Source organism: Pristiophorus japonicus, chromosome 4 (genome assembly GCF_044704955.1).
Source record: "Pristiophorus japonicus isolate sPriJap1 chromosome 4, sPriJap1.hap1, whole genome shotgun sequence".
Classification (NCBI taxonomy): domain Eukaryota; kingdom Metazoa; phylum Chordata; class Chondrichthyes; family Pristiophoridae; genus Pristiophorus; species Pristiophorus japonicus.
Genome location: NC_091980.1, coordinates 152,646,875 through 152,668,622, shown reverse-complemented (window position 1 = coordinate 152,668,622; position 21,748 = coordinate 152,646,875). Strand labels below are relative to the sequence as shown.

Here is a 21,748-nt window from a genome sequence, read left to right as displayed (position 1 = left end):
ACCTGAGGAAGGACATTCTTGCTATTGAGGGAGTGCAGCGAAGGTTCACCAGACTGATTCCCGGGATGGCGGGACTGACCTATCAAGAAAGACTGGATCAACTGGGCTTGTATTCACTGGAGTTCAGAAGAATGAGAGGGGACCTCATAGAAACATATAAAATTCTGACGGGGTTGGACAGGTTAGATGCAGGAAGAATGTTCCCAATGTTGGGGAAGTCCAGAACCAGGGGTCACAGTCTAAGGATAAGGGGTAAGCCATTTAGGACCGAGATGCGGAGGAACTTCTTCACCCAGAGAGTGGTGAACCTGTGGAATTCTCTACCACAGAAAGTTGTTGAGGCCAATTCACTAAATATATTCAAAAAGGAGTTAGATGAGGTCCTTACTGCTAGGGGGATCAAGGGGTATGGCGAGAAAGCAGGAATGGGGTACTGAAGTTGAATGTTCAGCCATGAACTCATTGAATGGCGGTGCAGGCTAGAAGGGCCGAATGGCCTACTCCTGCACCTATTTTCTATGTTTCTATGTTTCTATGTTTCTCTGTTTTTATACTCTATCCCCCTTGCAATAAAGGCCAACATTCCATTTGCCTTCCTGATTACTTGCTGTACCTGCAAACTAACTTTTTGTGTTTCATGCACAAGGACCCCCAGGTGCCTCTGTACTGCAGCATTTTGTAATTTTTCTCCACTTAAATTATAATTTGCTTTTCTATTATTTTGCCAAAGTGGATAACCTCACATTTTACCACATTATACTCCATCTGGCCAAACTTTTACCCACTCACTTAGCCTGTCTATATCCCTTTGCAGATTTTTTGTGTTCTCCTCACAATTTGCTTTCCCACCCATCTTTGTATCATCAGCAAATTTAGCTACATTACACTCGGTCCCTTCATCCGAGTCATTAATATAGATTGTAAATAGTTGGAGTCCCAGCACCGATCCCCGCAGCACCCCACTAGTTACTGTTTGCCAACCAGAAAATGACCCATTTATCCCGACTCTCTGTTTTCTGTTAGCCAATCCTCGAGCCATGCTAATATAGTAACCACAGCCCCGTGAGCTTTTATCTTGTGCAGTAACCTTTTATGTGGCACCTTATTGAATGCTTTCTGGAAATCCTATACTTGTCACAATTATTTAAATTGTCGACTCAGTGTGCTGGATCTAAGTATCATCCTCACCTGTGCTACTCATACCATAAAACCATCCTTACACAATCAACCATAACACCACCCTCACACAACCATAACACCACCCTCACACAACCATAACACCACCCTCACACAATCAACCATAACACCACCCTCACACAACCATAACACCACCCTCACACAACCATAACACCACCCTCACACAACCATAACACCATCCTCACACAATCAACCATAACACCACCCTCACACAACCATAACACCACCCTCACACAACCATAACACCACCCTCACACAACCATAACACCACCCTCACACAACCATAACACCATCCTCACACAACCATAACACCACCCTCACACAACCATAACACCACCCTCACACAACCATAACACCACCCTCACACAACCATAACACCACCCTCACACAATCAACCATAACACCACCCTCACACAACCATAACACCATCCTCACACAACCATAACACCATCCTCTCACAACCATAACACCATCCTCACACAACCATAACACCATCCTCACACAACCATAACACCATCCTCACACAACCATAACACCATCCTCACACAACCATAACACCATCCTCACACAACCATAACACCATCCTCACACAACCATAACACCATCCTCACACAACCATAACACCATCCTCACACAACCATAACACCATCCTCACACAACCATAACACCATCCTCACACAACCATAACACCATCCTCACACAACCATAACACCATCCTCACACAACCATAACACCATCCTCACACAACCATAACACCATCCTCACACAACCATAACACCATCCTCACACAACCATAACACCATCCTCACACAACCATAACACCATCCTCACACAACCATAACACCATCCTCACCCAACCATAACACCATCCTCACCCAACCATAACACCATCCTCACCCAACCATAACACCATCCTCACCCAACCATAACACCATCCTCACCCAACCATAACACCATCCTCACCCAACCATAACACCATCCTCACCCAACCATAACACCATCCTCACCCAACCATAACACCATCCTCACCCAACCATAACACCATCCTCACACAACCATAACACCATCCTCACACAACCATAACACCATCCTCACACAACCATAACACCATCCTCACACAACCATAACACCATCCTCACACAACCATAACACCATCCTCACACAACCATAACACCATCCTCACACAACCATAACACCATCCTCACACAACCATAACACCATCCTCACACAACCATAACACCATCCTCACACAACCATAACACCATCCTCACACAACCATAACACCATCCTCACACAACCATAACACCATCCTCACACAACCATAACACCATCCTCACACAACCATAACACCATCCTCACACAACCATAACACCATCCTCACACAACCATAACACCATCCTCACACAACCATAACACCATCCTCACACAACCATAACACCACCCTCACACAACCATAACACCACCCTCACACAACCATAACACCACCCTCACACAACCATAACACCACCCTCACACAACCATAACACCACCCTCACACAACCATAACACCACCCTCACACAACCATAACACCACCCTCACACAACCATAACACCACCCTCACACAACCATAACACCACCCTCACACAACCATAACACCACCCTCACACAACCATAACACCACCCTCACACAACCATAACACCACCCTCACACAACCATAACACCACCCTCACACAACCATAACACCACCCTCACACAACCATAACACCACCCTCACACAACCATAACACCACCCCCACACAACCATAACACCACCCTCACACAACCATAACACCACCCTCACACAACCATAACACCACCCTCACACAACCATAACACCACCCTCACACAACCATAACACCACCCTCACACAACCATAACACCACCCTCACACAACCATAACACCACCCTCACACAACCATAACACCACCCTCACACAACCATAACACCACCCTCACACAACATAAGAACATAAGAATTAGGAACAGGAGTAGGCCATCTAGCCCCTCGAGCCTGCTCCGCCATTCAACAAGATCATGGCTGATCTGGCCATTGACTCAGCTCCACTTACCCGCCCGCTCCCCTAACCCTTAATTCCCTTATTGGTTAAAAATGTATCTATCTGTGACTTGAATACATTCAATGAGCTAGCCTCAACTGCTTCCATGGGCAGAGAATTCCACAGATTCACAACCCTCTGGGAGAAGAAATTCCTTCTCAACTCGGTTTTAAATTGGCTCCCCCGTATCTTGAGGCTATGCCCCCCAGTTCTAGTCTCCCCAACCAGTGGAAACAACCTCTCTGCTTCTATCTTGTCTATCCCTTTCATTATTTTAAATGTTTCTATAAGATCACCCCTCATCCTTCTGAACTCCAACGAGTAAAGACCCAGTCTACTCAATCTATCATCATAAGGTAACCCCCTCATCTCCGGAATCAGCCTAGTGAATCGTCTCTGTACCCCCTCCAAAGCCAGTATATCCTTCCTTAAGAAAGGTGACCAAAACTGCACGCAGTACTCCAGGTGCGGCCTCACCAATACCCTATACAGTTGCAGCAAGACCTCCCTGCTTTTGTACTCCATCCCTCTCGCAATGAAGGCCAACATTCCATTCGCCTTCCTGATTACCTGCTGCACCTGCAAACTAACTTTTTGGGATTCAAGGAACTCTAAAAGAGTTTCATGCACAAGGACCCCCAGGTCCCTCTGCACCGCAGCATGTTGTAATTTCTCCCCATTCAAATAATATTCCCTTTTACTGTTTTTTTTCCCCCAAGGTGGATGACCTCACATTTTCCGACATTGTATTCCATCTGCCAAACCTTAGCCTATTCGCTTAACCTATCTAAATCTCTTTGCAGCCTCTCTGTGTTTCTACACAACCCGCTTTCCCACTAACCTTTGTGTCATCTGCAAATTTTGTTACACTACACTCTGTCCCCTCTTCCAGGTCATCTTCGTATATTGTAAACAGTTGTGGTCCCAGCACCGATCCCTGTGGCACACCACTAACCACCGATTTCTAACCCGAAAAGGACCCATTTATCCTGACTCTCTGCTTTCTGTTAGCCAGCCAATTCTCGATCCATGTTAATACATTTCCTCTGACGCCACGTACCTTTATCTTCTGTAGTAACCTTTTGTGTGGCACCTTTTGGAAATCTAAATACACCACATCCATCGGTACACCTCTCTCCACCATGCTCATTATATCCTCAAAGAATTCCAGTAAATTAGTTAAACATGATTTCCCCTTCATGAATCCATGTTGCGTCTGCTTGATTGCACTATTCCTATCTAGATGTCCCGCTATTTCTTCCTTAATGATAGCTTCAAGCATTTTCACCACTGCAGATGTTAAACTAACCGGCCTATAGTTACCTGCCTTTTGTCTGCCCTCTTTTTTTAAACAGAGGCGTTACATTAGCTGCTTTCCAATCCGCTGGTACCTCCCCAGAGTCCAGAGAATTTTGGTAGATTATAACGAATGCATCTGCTATAACTTCCACCATCTCTTTTAATACCCTGGGATGTATTTCATCAGGACCAGGGGACTTGTCTACCTTGAGTCCCATTAGCCTGTCCAGCACTACCCCCCTAGTGATAGTGATTGTCTCAAGGTCCTCCCTTCCCACATTCCTGTGACCAGCAATTTTTGGCAAAATAATTATTTAAGATCTTCACAGTGGAAGACACAAAAACCATGCCAAAAATATTAAAATCAACCATAACACCATCCTCACACAACCATAACACCATCCTCTACACAGTCACCAACAGCATCTGTGACTGCAGCCAAGGTACATTATTCTTCATCAACCTTCAACATGGGGAAATCAGCAACCTCCTCCAGTGCCTCTCCTGCCTCGTCCAGCTCAGAGGGACTGTCCTAGCTTAGTAACACTGTGATTTCTCGGATTGTAGTCAGAACTACTCTAGTAAGAGAGGCAAACTATTACTGGGGTAAGCTACAAGACTCCCAAGGCCACAGTGAAAGGCTAGATTGAAACTGTGGGATGAGAGAAGAAAGGTGACTCGTAAGCAACCAACTATGGGAGTTGGAGATTTTAACCCATCAGCAAGTGACTGGGACCATGACGTCTGATTGTATTATCAAATACATAGATGAAGGAAGAGACACACGTTTGTCCAAATTTGCTAACATTAAGGTGGCACAGTAAGCAGAATGTTGGAAAGGGACATTGATATATTGAGTACAAAAAACTGTGTCAGATGGAATTCAATGTGGGGGAGTGTGAGGTCATCCACTTTGGACTGAAGAAATATAGATCAGAGTATTTTCTAAATGGCAAGAAGCTAGGAACTGGGGATGAGCAGATTTAGGGGTCCATGCACAGAAATCACTAAAAATAGTGGACAGGATGTTAGACTTCATCTCGAGAGGGCTGCAATACAAAAGGAAGGAAATTATGCTGCAGCTGTACAGAGCTCTGGTCAGAGCCAGTCTGGAGCACTGCATTCAGCTCTGGGCCCCGCCCCTCAGGAAGGATATATCGGCCTGGGAGGGGGAGCAGTGCAGATTCACCAGAATGATACCGGAGCTAAAAGGGTTAAATTAGGACAGGTTGCAGAGACTGGGCTTGTATTGCCTAGAGTATAGAAGATTAAGGTGTGATCCACTTGAGGTGCTTAAGATGATTGAAGGATTTGATACGGTAGGTAGAAAAAGTGTTTACATTGGTGGGAGGATCCAGAACATGGGGCATAACCTTAAAATTAGAGCAAGGCATTTCAGGGGTGATGTCGGGAAGCAAAGGGTTCTGGTAAACTGGAACTCTCTTCCCCCAATAAGCTGTTGAGGCTGGGGGTCAATTGAAAATTTCAAAACGGTGATTGATAAATGTTTGTTAGGTAAGGGTATGAATGGCCTCCTCCTGTTCCTATGTCTCTCGTGGCAAGACTGGGGACTGTTAGAGTTCATGGAAGACTGCTCATGACACAAAAGTGAGTGAGTACCAGTGATCATAATGTGATCATTGGGGTCTTCAATTATCCAAAGAGAGAATGAGGAAAGACAGTGTTAAGGAAAAGAATGGGGAGGAATTCCTGAAATGTGTATAGGAGAACTTCCCAGCCCAATGAGGAAGGAAGCAGCGCTGGATCTGGGTCTGGGGAATGAAGTGGGGCATGTTTCAGTGGGGGAAAATTTGGGAAACAGTGATCACAGTATCATTAGAATAGTTATGGAAAAGGGCAAAGATCAAAAGGTGAAGATACTCAACTGTAAGAGGGCTAATTTCAGTGAGTAGAGAAGGGATCTGGCTCAGGTGGACGGGAAACAAGGATTGGTAGATAAACTGTAAATGAGCAATGGGAGGCCTTCAGAGAGGCGATACTTCAAGTACAGAATAGACACATTCAAAGGAGGGGTATCTAAAGTTAGAGGTCCCTCGATGACAAAAAATTGAGATTAACATGAAACAGGAAAAAGATAAATGTCTGGCTCAAAATACAGTAGGGAATTAAGCTGAATACAGAAAGTGCAGGAGACCGAAAAAAGAAAGACAGAGGGGCAAAGAGAGCGTATGAGACGATTAGCAGGTAACAAAAGGGAAGACTAAAGTATGTTATAAACATAAAAGAGTAAAAGGATCGTCAAAGGATGGGCGGGGCCGATGAACTCCATCAATCCACCTCAGTTTGTAACCTTTAATACGCTTGCCCAGCAAAAAGCTATCAATCTCAGTTCTGAAATTTTCAATTGACCCCACAGCAACAATAGCTTTTTGGGGGAGAGAGTTCCAGATTTCCACCACCCTTTGTGTGAAGTGATTCCTGACATCACCCCCTGAACTGCCTAGCTCTAATTTTAAGGTTATGTCCCCTTGTTACATAAGAACATAAGAAATAGGAACAGGAGTAGGACATTTGGCCCCTCGAGCCTGCTCCGCCATTCAATCTGATCTTGGACTCCCCCACCAGAGGAAAGTTTCTCTATCTATCCGATCAAATCCTTTAATCATACTTAAGAGCATAAGAACATGAGAGGGTTATCCTACAAGGAGAGTTCAAGTAGAACGGGCCTACATTCTCTGGTGTTTAGGAGAGATGATCTCATTTAAACGTACAAAATTCTCAGAAGGCTTGACAGGGTAAATGCTGTCCAACGTGCATGACCTCACATTTACGCACATTGTACTCTCGATTTGCCACCAATTTTTCCCACTCACTTAGTTTATCAATGTCCCTTTACAACTTTCCACTCCCATCTACGTTTATTACTGTGCCACCTAAATTGATGTCGGCAGCAAACCAAGATAATATTGCTCTCTATACCGGCATCCAAGTCATTTATAAATAATGTCAGGGCCCCAGTACAGATCCCTGGGGGACACCACTAGTCACATGCTGCCAATTTGAGCACATACCCATCATCCCTAATCTGTCTCCTACCTCCGAACCAACTCCCTACCCACGTCAACAGGTTACCTCCAATTCCATGTGCTCTGATTTTTGTTAACAGTCTCTTGTGTGGATCCTTGTGAATGCCTTCTGGAAGTCCATATAAACAACACCCGTAGGTAGACACTCCCTTATCCACCATAGTTACCTCCTCAAACATTTCGACTAGATTCATTAGACATGACTTGCCCGTTACAAATCCATGCTGGTTCTCTCCGATCAACCCATATCTGTCCAAATGCTCAGTCACTTGGTCCCTAACAGATTCTACTAACTTCCCCACAACTGACCTTAGAGTAATAAGCCTAGAATTTCCTAGTTTATCTCTCTTAGCCTTCTTAAATAATGGCAATTTTCCATTCCAAGGGCAGAATTTCTGAATCAAGAGATTTTAGGAAGATAATGACTAGAGCATCTGCAATTTCCTTACCTACTTCCTTTAATATCCTGGGATGCTAATGGGACTTGTCTATCTTTAGTCTCATTATTTTCCCATTACCATTTTTCTTTTACTTGTATTAAATCTAGAAAGTTCCTCCGCTGGATTGATTTGAATTTTTCCTCCTGTCTCAGGTACTTTATCCTCATCCTCTACTGTAAGGACCCATATAAAGTAAGTATTGAGTACCTCTACCATTTCCTGATTTTCAATTTCAATATCATCTGCGCCTGTCATTGAGGGTCCCATATCACTCAGCCACCCTCTTTCTCTTAATATACTTGTAAAAACCTTTAGTCTTATCCTGGAGATCCCTCGCAAGCTTTTTCTTGTTTTCCCTTTTTGCAGCTCTTACCACTTTCTTTGTATCCCTTTGCTGTTCTCTATATCTCGCCCAGTCTGCCGATCGCCACTATTCTTCGCATACGCATAAGCCCTTTCCTGTTACTTTTATACTATCTCTCACTTCTCTTGTTAATCCAGAGCTCTTGCCCTTTGTACAGGTCTTGTATTTTACCAAATACTTTTGAAGAACTCCCACTGTTTGTCTGTAGTTTTATCCGTTAATAGTTTTGCCCATTCATCACTGGCCCCATCCTTCCACCAAATGCACCTTACCTAAATTTAAAGCCTTGGCTCATGACTCACCCTTCTCCCTCGCAACTTTAATCTTTCATATTATGATCACTGTTATAGGGTTCCCTTAGATTACTGACTAATTCAGGCTCAATACTCATCACTAAATCGAAGATGGCCTATTCTCTTGTTGGTTCAAGAACATATTGTTCCAGGAAACTGTCCCGGAGAAATTTGTAACCTTTGGGATTTGAGCTGTTCTGTTTCTCCCAGTCTGTGAAAATTAAAGTTTCACATTACAGTATAACAAGTTTCTAAGATCTCTGCGCTTATACACTCCGCTACTTTAGCACCTGCTATCAGGAGATTTGTAGACACTCCCACCAAAGTCTTGCATCTTTTTCTATTCCTCAAGCCTACCCAGTTTCTCCTGCCTGCTCAGCCTTACTGATATCCCCTCTGTCTAATGCTGTAATCATGATCAATATTGCTATGGCTCCTCCTTCCCCAATGACCCTGTCCTTGCTAAAGCCCTTATAACCTGGTATATTATCTCCCAGTCATGCCCAGCTTGTAGCCAGGTGTCAGTGATGGCCCCTGTGCTATACCTTTTAAGCTGGCTTAGTGTTTCTAATTCGCTGGCTTTGTTCCTGACCATGTGTTGTTTGGGCAGCAGACCTGCCCTGCCCTTTTGCCCTGTGCTATTTCCCTCTCATTTTAACTGATTGCACAGCTTGTTTTCCATCACTCCTTTTGTATTTTCATCAGTTATTGTGTTATTGTTGCCTATAGCTGGATATGTTTCTGAACTTGAATTATTTATCTTACCTTTAACACGATTCATGATCTGGACTTTACTCTCATCCCTTTTTCTTACCTTTAGGCTGTTTTCACATTTTTATTTCTACCCTTTATTGGTTTAAACTCCTCTCTGCTTCCCTATTTACCCTCTCCATGAGGACACTGGTCCCGGTTCAAGTGGAGCCTGCCCGGCGGTACAGCTTCCTCCTGGCTCAGTACTGGTGCCAGTGTCCCATGAGATGGAACTCCAACCTTTCCTTCAGCCACATGTTGACTTTGCTAATCTGCCAATCCCTATGCCATTTGGAATGTGGCTCCGGTAGTAATCTCGAGATTAACATCCTGTTTTTTAAATTTAGTTCCCATCTCCAAAATGGACCTCGACAATGGGATCTTCCCCCTCTCTACATAGGTTCCTTTCCAACTACTTGTAGTATAACCCAACTTTGTTTGAAATGATTGTAGTTTTGGCAGAAGTTAAGTATTTGATCATTTCAAGAACACATCACCGAAGTGAAAATGAGGCAGAATGCCTGCATTGTACTCTAACTGTAGGGGTCTGTTTCAGTCAGGACTGCTGCATGTTTTTGCTGATAGCTTGCTGCTTAGTATGGCAATGTGATCCTTCAAGGACAATGTGCTGCATTCACAGATATTTTACACAGTTAACATTCTCACAGTGATTGTTATTTATTTTCACTATTAAGTAAGGAGCTTTCTTTGGCAAGACATTGCACTGGGCCACGCACAGCAAACCCACTTAGTTTTAAGAACATAAGAAATAGGAGCAGGACTAGGCCATACGGCCGCTCGAGCCTGCTCTGCCATTTAATACGATCGTGGCTGATCTGATCATGGAGTGACCACTTCCCTGCCCGCTCCCCATAACCACTTATTCCCTTATTATTTAAGAAACTGTCTATTTCTGTCTTAAATTTATTCAATGTCCCAGCCTCCACAGCTCTCTGAGGCAGCGAATTCCACAGATTTACAACCCTCAGAGAAGAAATTTCTCCTCATCTCAGTTTTAAATGGGCGGCCCCTTATTCTAAGATCATGCCCTCTAGTTCTAGTCTCCCCCATCAGTGGAAACATCCTCTCTGCATCCACCTTGTCAAGCTCCCTCATAATCTTACACGTTTTCGATAAGATCACCTCTCATTCTTCCGAATGCCAATGAGTAGAGGCCCAACCTACTCAACCTTTCCTCATAAGTCAACCCCCTCATCTCCAGAATCAACCGAGTGAACCTTCTCTAAACTGCCTCCAAAGCAAGTATATCCTTTCGTAAAGATGGAAACCAAAACTGCACGCATTATTCCAGGTGTGGCCTCACCAATACCTTATATAGCTGTAGCAAGACTTCCCTGCTTTTATACTCCATCCCCTTTGCAATAAAGGCCAAGATTCCATTGGCCTTCCTGATCATTTGCTGTACCTGCATACTCACTTTTTGTGTTTCATGCACAAGTACCCCCAGGTCCCGCTGTACTGCGGCACTTATCTTTCCCCATTGAAATAATAATTTGTTCTTTAATTTTGTTTTCTGCCAAAGTGCATGACCTCACACTTTCCAACATTATACTCCATCTGCCAGATTTTTGCCCACTCACTCCGCCTGTCTATGTCCTTTCACAGATTTTTTTGTGTCCTCCTCACACATTGCTTTTCCTCCCATCTTTGTATCGTCAGCAAACTTGGCTACGTTACACTCAGTCCCTTCTTCCAAGTCGTTAAAATAAATTGTAAATAGTTGGGGTCCCAGCACTGATCCCTGCGGCACCCCACTGGCTGCCAACCCGAGAATGAACCATTTATCCCAACTCTCTGATCTGTTAGTTAGCCAATCCTCTATCCATGCTAATATATTACCCGCAACCCCGTGAACTTTTACCTTGTGCAGTAACCTTTTATGTGGCACCTTGTCAAATGCCTTCTGGAAATCCAAATACACCACATCCACTGGTTCCCCTTTATCCACGCTGTTTGTTACATCCTCAAAGAACTCCAGCAAATTTGTCAAACATGATTTCCCCTTCATAAATGTCAAGCTTATGTTTAGAAACAGTTGGTTTTGAAACTGAGAAACCTTCACCATGCTCTGAATTACTCCAATATGGTTCCAGTAGATTTTCGAAGATCCAGTAAGATGGTTGCCAATATTTAAAAGAATGAGAGTATGAACATTGGAAAGCTCATTAACAAAAGTTTATCCTAAGACAGTCCCAAAGGACATAGCTTCCAAACACATTTTAGCATACCGAGGCCCATAAACATTTTTTCCACTATCTGCCATACTGAAACAAAACGCATCGATTAGAATCATAGAACAATACAGCACAGGAGGCGGCTATTCGGCCCATTGTGCCTGTGCTGGCTCTTTGGTAGAGCTCTCCAATTAATCCCACTCCCCTGCTCTTACCCCTTAACCCTGTAAGTCTTTCCACTTCAAGTATTTATCCAATTCTCTTTTGGAAGTTACTATTAAATCTGCTTCCTTTTAGGCAGCGCGTTCCAAATTATAACATGCTGCACAGTTTCCCCCGCCGCCCCCTCCCCCCCCATCGCGTTTCATTTGCCATTCCTGAAATCTGTGCGCATTGGTTACCGACCCTTCTGCCACTGGAAACAGTTTTTCCCTATTTACTATCAAAACCCTTCATGAGTTTCAACATCTCTATCAAATCTCCCCTTAGCCTTCTCTGTTCGAAGGGGAACAATCCCAGCTTCTCCACAAAACTTAAGTCCCTAATCCCTGGAACCATTCTATTCTGCACCTTCTCCAAGGCCTTGACATCCTTCCTAAAGTGTGGTGCCAGAGTTTGACACAATATTCCAGCTGGGGCTGAACCAGTGTTTTATACAGGTTTACCATAGGTTTGTCATCAGCTGGAACACTCTGTCCATTTCTGGGCACCACATTTTAGGAAGCAAGTGAAGGACCTAGAGGGTACAGAAAAGATTTACGATAATGGCCAACATTTATTGCCCATCCCTAACTGCCCTGGATAAGGTGGTGGTGAGCCACCTTCTTGAACTGCTACAGTCCATGTGGTGAAGGTGCTCCCACATTGCTGTTAGGGTGGTCATTGCCTGGCACTTGCAGGGTACAAGTATGACTTGCCACTTATCAGCCCAAGTCTGAATGTCATTTTCTGAGGAGATATGAATGCAATCATCAGCGAACATCCCCACTTCTGACCTTATGATGGAAGGAAGGTTATTGATGACAACTGAAGATGGTTGGGCCTAGGACACTTCCCTGAGGAACTCCTGCAGCAATGTCCTGAGGCTGTGATAATTGACCTCCAACCACCACAACCATCTTCCATTGTGCTCGGCATGACTCCAACCAGTGAAGTTTTTTTTCCCGATTCCCATTGACTTCAGGTTTACTAGGGCTCCTTGATGCCACAGTCGGTCAAATGCTGCCTTAATGTCAAGGGCAGTCACTCTCACCTCACTTCTGGAATTTGGCTCTTTTGTCAATGTTTGGACCAAGGCTGTAATAAGCCGAGTGGTCCTGGCGGAAGCCAAACGGAGATGGGCCATATTGCATATTTTTGTGCTGTAAATTCTATGAAAAATGACATGTTACTGATTGGGGAGATGGCAGTGTGGATAGAATGCAGGTTTCAACACATATGGTTATCACAAAGGGCAATCACATTATACAGGAAAGTCACCCTTTATCAGCTGGCAATAGAGTTCTTGGAGTAAATCTGCGGGCCATCCTATTGGTGAGTGGGAGAGACTCCATGAGGGAGAAAATCCCTACCACACATATCCTCCCCCTTTATATAAAATGAGGGGAAAGAAGACACTAAGAATATTTTGCATTTATTAACCAAGTTCCTGAAGTTATTACATTTTTTTCCAATAATTCATAAATGCATCTTAAGCTGAAGAAAAAGTATTGGCGAACCTTCCGGTGTGTAACGTAGAGATTGGCACACATTACCGCAGACACAAGTCTGGATTCCTTCCGCCGCCCATCCAGATTCAGGATTCCATATTTGTATCCAGTTTCATCACTTTTTACAGCAAATATCCGCTCACAGTTCGTATCTGCCTATTAAACACACAACAGCACCATCAACGGGTGATACAACTTAGATACACTGTTCAGCAAATGAACACTTGCTGGGATTCGAATATCTTTCAGGCACTGCAAGATTTCTAGTCATCACTTAATGACAGAGTTACTGTGCTGTTTACAGTAGCTTTGCAGTAATATTGGGCCTGAAATTCGGGTCGGAGGCTTCCTTCAGATGAACGCTTCCGACCGGAGAATTTTTTACGATGGTACCGGTGGTCCCGGAGGTACCTGCGATTACGGGGGGAGGCCTTCACTTCGGAGCCCATCCCCGTCTTCAAGGTTCGCACATAGAAGCTGGAGTCATGTGACTGGACAACCGATCAGGGTAAAGTATTCTCATTGCTAACAATGAGAACTCTGTATAGAAATTTACAGCATGGAAGGAGGCCATTTCGGCCCATCTATCTCCGAGTTCTTATTGCTATGAGGAAAAAAACCCACATTTATTGAAATTAAAGTTAATTAAATATTTTAGAAAAAAAATATTTGGGGGCTTTTTTTATTTTAAGTGTTTTAATGGGGTTTAAAATAATCTTACCTTAGAGGACAGGGTTTTAACATAAAAATATGTAAGTTTTTTATATGATTTAAAATTCTTACACAGATAAAAGTAGGCCTTGCGCCTGCTTTTACCAGGCGTAGGAGTTTTAAGGACATTCGCTGGGCAGATAGCCCAATCTCTCCCAGGCAAATGTCATGGCTGCGGAAATGCGTGCGATCTGTCAAACCAAAACTTATCAGATCGGAAAAGCAGATTTGAGACGCATGCGCATTGTGCGCCGAAAACCTGCTCTTGCGAGGCCTCGCCAAGTCCGCACGTATTCCATACAGACACAGCGAGGCTGGAATTTTAACCCCATTAACTCAGAGATGATGTTAATCTACATGCAGGATTGCAACTGAAGTCTTTGGCTAAGATCTCAGGTGAATGATAAATCATTGAATGAATAGAAACCGACAGGATTAAAAACAGAATGGCAGGAAATATTGGGGCGATGCTTTCTTGGTCAGGGAGATGTGAAGAAAGGAAAAAATTCTATTCCTCATTTATATTTTTGTCTCTACTCATGGCATACACTGCAGGAGCTCATACAATTAATACCAGAATGGGTTTAAAGCAGTGGCCTGCAGGCCATATCCTGCCCACCAAGTCATTCTATCTGGCCAGCTGGACAGGACAGAAATAGAATGTGAGCCGGAGCTCGAGCTGCATATTCATCTATCCATTTTCCCTTCTCATGGGTCAGAGACAGAGCCGAACTGTAGCCGAGGAAAAACCATAGTAATACCTCTTTCAAATTAATAATTCTCAAATGTGATTCTCCCTGGCCCGAGTTTAAAAGGATCTGTTCCATGATTCTGGGCCCCAATGGCAGATGTCAATACCCAGAATGCACTGTGTACTAGAATACTTCCTATCCATTTTAGAGTGGAGTTGTGGCTGCTCATCTCCACAAATCTTTTACCGAAGAAAGTGACCAGCACTGCATCTTTCCTCTCCCAGAACCCAGAGTACGACGGCAGGGGAGTTCTCATCTGGCACCAATTGGGGCGGCATTAGCAATCTTTGCAGAGGGACATAAGGATGACGGAGGTGGGAAATTGATGCTGGCACAGGCTATTTAAAAAAGAGTACAGTTCTATTTCACAGCACTGATTTACATAGTCCAGAAGATACAATATTTTCAACTTTTAGCTTTGATTCATTTCTAAGCAGTCACTCACTCTCTCTCCCTGCCTCCCTCTCTGCCCCAGTCTTTCTCTCCCTTCCTCCCCCTCCCTGCCCCCACCACACTCTCCCTGCACCACCCCCCCCACACACTCTCCCTGCTCCCCCCCACACTCTCCCTGACCCCCCCCACACATTCTCTCCCTGCTTCCCCCCACACACTCTCCCTGCCCCCCCCCACACACTCTCCCTGCCCCCCCCCACACACATTCTCTCCCTGCTTCCCCCCACACACTCTCCCTGCCACCCCCACACATTCTCTCCCTGCTTCCCCCCACACATTCTCTCCCTGCTTCCCCCCACACATTCTCTCCCTGCTCCCCCCCCCACACATTCTCTCCCTGCTTCCCCCCACACATTCTCTCCCTGCTTCCCCCCACACATTCTCTCCCTGCTTCCCCCCACACATTCTCTCCCTGCCCCCCCCCACACACTCTCCCTGCTCCCCCCCACACACTCCCTACTCCCCCCCCCACACATTCTCTCCCTGCTTCCCCCCACACATTCTCTCCCTGCCCCCCCACACACACTCTCCCTGCCCCCCCACACACACTCTCCCTGCCCCCCCACACACACTCTCCCTGCTCCCCCCCACACACTCCCTACTCCCCCCCCCACACATTCTCTCCCTGCTTCCCCCCACACATTCTCTCCCTTCCCCCCCACACACACTCTCCCTGCCCCCCCGCCACACACTCTCACGCCTTCCCACACACACACACACACACACACTCTCCCTGCCCCCCCCCCCCACACACTCTCCCTGCTCCCCCCCACACACTCCCTACTCCCCCCCCCCCCACACATTCTCTCCCTGCTTCCCCCCACACATTCTCTCCCTGCTTCCCCCCACACACTCTCCCTGCCCCCCCACACACACTCTCCCTGCCCCCCCACACACACTCTCCCTGCCCCCCCACACACACTCTCCCTGCCCCCCCCCGCCACACACTCTCATGCCTTCCCCCACACACACACACACTCTCCCTGCCCCCCCCCACACACACACACTCTCCCTGCCCCCCCACACACACACACACTCTCCCTGCCCCCCCCCCCCCACACACTCTCCCTGCCCCCCCACACACACACTCTCCCTGCCCCCCCCCCCCACACACTCTCCCTGCCCCTCCACACACACACTCTCCCTGCCCCCCTCCGCCACACACTCTCCCGCCTTCCTCCCCAACACACTCTCCCTGCCCCCCCACACACACACACTCTCCCTGCTCCCCCACACACACACTCTCCCTGCCCCCCACACACACTCTCCCTGCCCCCCACACACACACTCTCCCTGCCCCCCACACACACACTCTCCCTGCCCCCCCCCACACACACTCTCCCTGCCCCACACACACACACACATACTCTCCCTGCCCCCCACACACACACTCTCCCTGCCCCCCACACACCACACTCTCCCTGCCCCCCACACACACACTCTCCCTGCCCCCCCCCCCACACACTCTCCCTGCCCCTCCACACACACACTCCTCCCTGCCCCCCCTCCGCCACACACTCTCCCGCCTTCCTCCCCAACACACTCTCCCTGCCCCCCCACACACACACACTCTCCCTGCTCCCCCACACACACACTCTCCCTGCCCCCCACACACACTCTCCCTGCCCCCCACACACACACTCTCCTGCCCCCCCCCACACACACTCTCCCTGCCCCCCCCCACACACACTCTCCCTGCCCCACACACACACACACACACTCTCCCTGCCCCCCACACACACACTCTCCCTGCCCCCACACACACACTCTCCCTGCCCCCCACACACACACTCTCCCTGCCCCCCACACACACACTCTCCCTGCCCCCCACACACACACTCTCCCTGCCCCCCCACACACACACTCTCCCTGCCCCCCACACACACACTCTCCCTGCCCCCCCCACACACACACTCTCCCTGCCCCCCCCACACACACACTCTCCCTGCCCCCCCCCCACACACACTCTCCCTGCCCCCCCCACACACACACTCCCTGCCCCACACACACACACTCTCCCTGCCCCCCCCACACACACTCTCCCTGCCCCACACACACACACTCTCCCTGCCCCCCCACACACCACACACTCTCCCTGCCCCCCCCCCCACACACTCTCCCGCCTTCCCCCCACACACTCTCCCTGCCCCCCCACACACACACACTCTCCCTGCCCCCCCCCGCCACACACTCTCCCGCCTTCCCCCCACACACTCTCCCTGCCCCCACACACACACACTCTCCCTGCCCCCCCACACACACACTCTCCCTGCCCCCCCCACACACACATCTCCCTGCCCCCCCACACACACACACACACACACACACTCTCCTGCCCCCCCACACACACACTCTCCCTGCCCCCCCACACACACACTCTCCCTGCCCCCCCACACACACACACTCTCTCCAAGCCCCCCCACACACACACACACTCTCCCTGCCCCCCCACACACACACACTCTCCCTGCCCCCCCCCCACACACACACACTCTCCCTGCCCCCCCCCACACACACACTCTCCCTGCCCCCCCACACACACACACACTCTCCCTGCCCCCCCACACACACTCTCCCTGCCCCCCCACACACACTCTCCCTGCCCCCCCAACACACACACACTCTCCCTGCCCCCCCCACACACACACACACACTCTCCCTGCCCCCCCCCCACACACACACACTCTCCCTGCCCCCCCACACACTCTCCCTGCCCCCCACACACACACTCTCCCTGCCCCCCCCCACACACACTCTCCCCTGCCCCCCCCCACACACACTCTCCCTGCCCCCCCCCACACACACTCTCCCTGCCCCCCCCCACACACACTCTCCCTGCCCCCCCCACACACACTCTCCCTGCCCCCCCCCACACAACTCTCCCTGCCCCCCCCCACACACACTCTCCCTGCCCCCCCACACACACTCTCCCTGCCCCCCCACACACACTCTCCCTGCCCCCCCCACACACACACTCTCCCCTGCCCCCCCACACACACACTCTCCCTGCCCCCCCCACACACACTCTCCCTGTCCCCCCCACCCCCACACTCTCCCTGTCCCCCCCACCCCCACACTCTTCCCTGTCCCCCCCACCCCCACACTCTCCCTGTCCCCCCCCACCCCCACTCTCCCTGTCCCCCCCACCCCCACACTCTCCCTGTCCCCCCCACCCCCACACTCTCCTGTCCCCCCCACCCCCACACTCTCCCTGTCCCCCCCACCCCCACACTCTCCCTGTCCCCCCACCCCCACACTCTCCCTGTCCCCCCCACCCCCACACTCTCCCTGTCCCCCCCACCCCCACACTCTCCCCTGTCCCCCCACCCCCACACTCTCCCTGTCCCCCCACCCCCACACTCTCCCTGTCCCCCCCACCCCCACACTCTCCCTGTCCCCCCCACCCCCACACTCTCCCTGTCCCCCCACCCCCACACTCTCCCTGTCCCCCCCACCCCCACACTCTCCCTGTCCCCCCCCCCACCCCCCCCACACTCTCCCTGTCCCCCCCACCCCCACACTCTCCCTGTCCCCCCCACCCCCACACTCTCCCTGTCCCCCCCACCCCCACACTCTCCTGTCCCCCCCACCCCCACACTCTCCCTGTCCCCCCCACCCCCACACTCTCCCTGTCCCCCCCACCCCCACACTCTCCCTGTCCCCCCCACCCCCACACTCTCCCTGTCCCCCCCACCCCCACACTCTCCCTGTCCCCCCCACCCCCACACTCTCCCTGTCCCCCCCACCCCCCACACTCTCCCTGTCCCCCCCACCCCCACACTCTCCCTGTCCCCCCACCCCCACACTCTCCCTGTCCCCCCACCCCCACACTCTCCCTGTCCCCCCCACCCCCACACTCTCCCTGTCCCCCACACTCTCCCTGTCCCCCCCACCCCACACTCTCCCTGTCCCCCCACCCCCACACTCTCCCTGTCCCCCCCACCCCCACACTCTCCCTGTCCCCCCACCCCCACACTCTCCCTGTCCCCCACCCCCACACTCTCCCTGTCCCCCCCACCCCCACACTCTCCCTGTCCCCCCACCCCCACACTCTCCCTGTCCCCCCCACCCCCACACTCTCCCTGTCCCCCCCACCCCCACACTCTCCCTGTCCCCCCCCCCCACACTCTCCCTGTCCCCCCCACCCCACACTCTCCCTGTCCCCCCCCACCCCCACACTCTCCCTGTCCCCCCCACCCCCCACACTCTCCCTGTCCCCCCCACCCCCACACTCTCCCTGTCCCCCCCACCCCCACACTCTCCCTGTCCCCCCCACCCCCACACTCTCCCTGTCCCCCCACCCCCACACTCTCCCTGTTCCCCCCCCCTCCACACTCCGTTCCCCCCCCCACACTCCCTGTTCCCCCCCACTCCCACTCCCTGCTCCCCCCACTCCACACTCCCTGTTCCCCCCCACTCCACACTCCCTGTTCCCCCCCACTCCACACTCCCTGTACCCCCCACTCCACACTCCCTGTTCCCCCCCCACTCCACACTCCCTGTTCCCCCCCACTCCACACTCCTGTTCCCCCCCACTCCACACTCCCTGTTCCCCCCCACTCCACACTCCCTGTTCCCCCCCACTCCACACTCCCTGTTCCCCCCACTCCACACTCCCTGTTCCCCCCCACTCCACACTCCCTGTTCCCCCCCACTCCACACTCCCTGTTCCCCCCCACTCCACACTCCCTGTTCCCCCCCCACTCCACACTCCCTGTTCCCCCCCACTCCACACTCCCTGTTCCCCCCACTCCACACTCCCTGTTCCCCCCCACTCCACACTCCCTGTTCCCCCCCACTCCACACTCCCTGTTCCCCCCCACTCCACACTCCCTGTTCCCCCCCACTCCACACTCCCTGTTCCCCCCCACTCCACACTCCCTGTTCCCCCCCACTCCACACTCCCTGTTCCCCCCCACTCCACACTCCCTGTTCCCCCCACTCCACACTCCCTGTTCCCCCCCACTCCACACTCCCTGTTCCCCCCACTCCACACTCCCTGTTCCCCCCCACTCCACACTCCCTGTTCCCCCCCACTCCACACTCCCTGTTCCCCCCCACTCCACACTCCCTGTTCCCCCCCACTCCACACTCCCTGTTCCCCCCCACTCCACACTCCCTGTTCCCCCCCACTCCACACTCCCTGTTCCCCCCCTCCACACACTCCCTGTTCCCCCTCCCCACACTCCCTGTTCCCCCCCACTCCACACTCCCTGTCCCCCCTCCCCCACACTCTCTGTCCCCCCCCCCCCACACTCTCCCTGTTCACCCCCCTACACACTCTCCCTGTCTCCTCCCCCCCACGCACTCTCCCTGTCCCCCACCCTCCCCACCACCACATTCTCCGTCTCCTCTCCCCCACACACTCTCCCTGTCTCCCTCGCCCAACACTCTCCCTGTTCACCCCCCCACACACTCTCCCTGTCTCCTCCCCCCCACACACTCTCCCTGTCTCCCCCGCCCAACACTCTCCCTGTTCACCCCCCCACACACTCTCCGTGTCCCACCCCACCACACACTCTCCCTGCAGCCACCCCCTCCCCCCCACCCACACTCAAAGCAGCCGAACAACATGTTGTTAGCTGACATTTTGCAACTGAAATTCAGTGGTTTGCGCCACCCATTAGTGCCAGAGAGTGCCACTAAGCACCTACCGACACAGCGGTGCGCTGTCCTCGCTTCTCGGAAACTTCTGTGGCAGGATGGGGGGGGCGACGCTGTGCACTCTAGCGCCACCCACGTGGTGATGTCACCGAGCGAGCAATGCCCCCTTGGTGCGGCGCCGGGAAAGTTCAGTTGGACGGCCTGCTTTACTGGCAGGTGCTTTTCCCGATAGGGATAGCAGTCGGTACATCGATGATCGGGAGTGGTATCACACGGAGAGCTATGAAATTTTATTTTGTTAACTTATATTTATTTATGGCAGCAGTGGGGAAGTGTGGGTGCAGGTCACTAAAATTTTCAGTAACATTTTTATCCTGATCCTAGCAGCAGAGAATTGAGACGGCCTCCTGTGCTCCCACTCTGTTGGCGCCCGAGGACGAGTGTGCAACGCTTCTCATCTTTGGGGAAAACTGAATTTTGTACTTTGGGGCGGTAGTCACCGCCCAGCCGGTGCTAAAGTTACTGACCAGGTGGTGACACCGCCTCAAAATCGGCGCAACCGAATTTCAACCCCTGAATTTTAGAACAAAGATGGAAACAGATGCAAGAAATAATCATTAACACCTTCCGATGATCACAGCGACGTCACACATTGACGAGCTCGCATGTAGTTCGCACACTTACTGAAATCATTTTGAAATTGCTTGTACTGGAAGTGTCTGAACTCTGAATGTCGAGTTGATTCCTTCTCATCGTGCTGACCTTGAGTTCATGAACAAGCCTGTAAATGATGGGGGGGGGGGGGGAAATAGTTGTAAGAAAGATATTTAAGGAATTCGTGCCAAACCTCAGTTTAAT

At 50.4% G+C, this 21,748-nt stretch overlaps 1 protein-coding gene across 1 annotated transcript in view; it reads right to left on the bottom strand.

Annotated features, from left to right (window-relative positions):
* The window catches only part of wdr21 (WD repeat domain 21), a 103,896-nt gene that overhangs the window by 40,176 nt on the left and 41,972 nt on the right, over nt 1-21,748 (bottom strand). Inside the window, exons 6-7 of the mRNA XM_070878652.1 lie at nt 21,575-21,671; nt 13,380-13,526 (exon numbers count right to left, since the gene is read on the bottom strand). Coding sequence (XP_070734753.1) covers nt 13,380-13,526; nt 21,575-21,671 — 244 coding nt within the window. The remainder of the gene's footprint in view (nt 1-13,379; nt 13,527-21,574; nt 21,672-21,748) is intronic.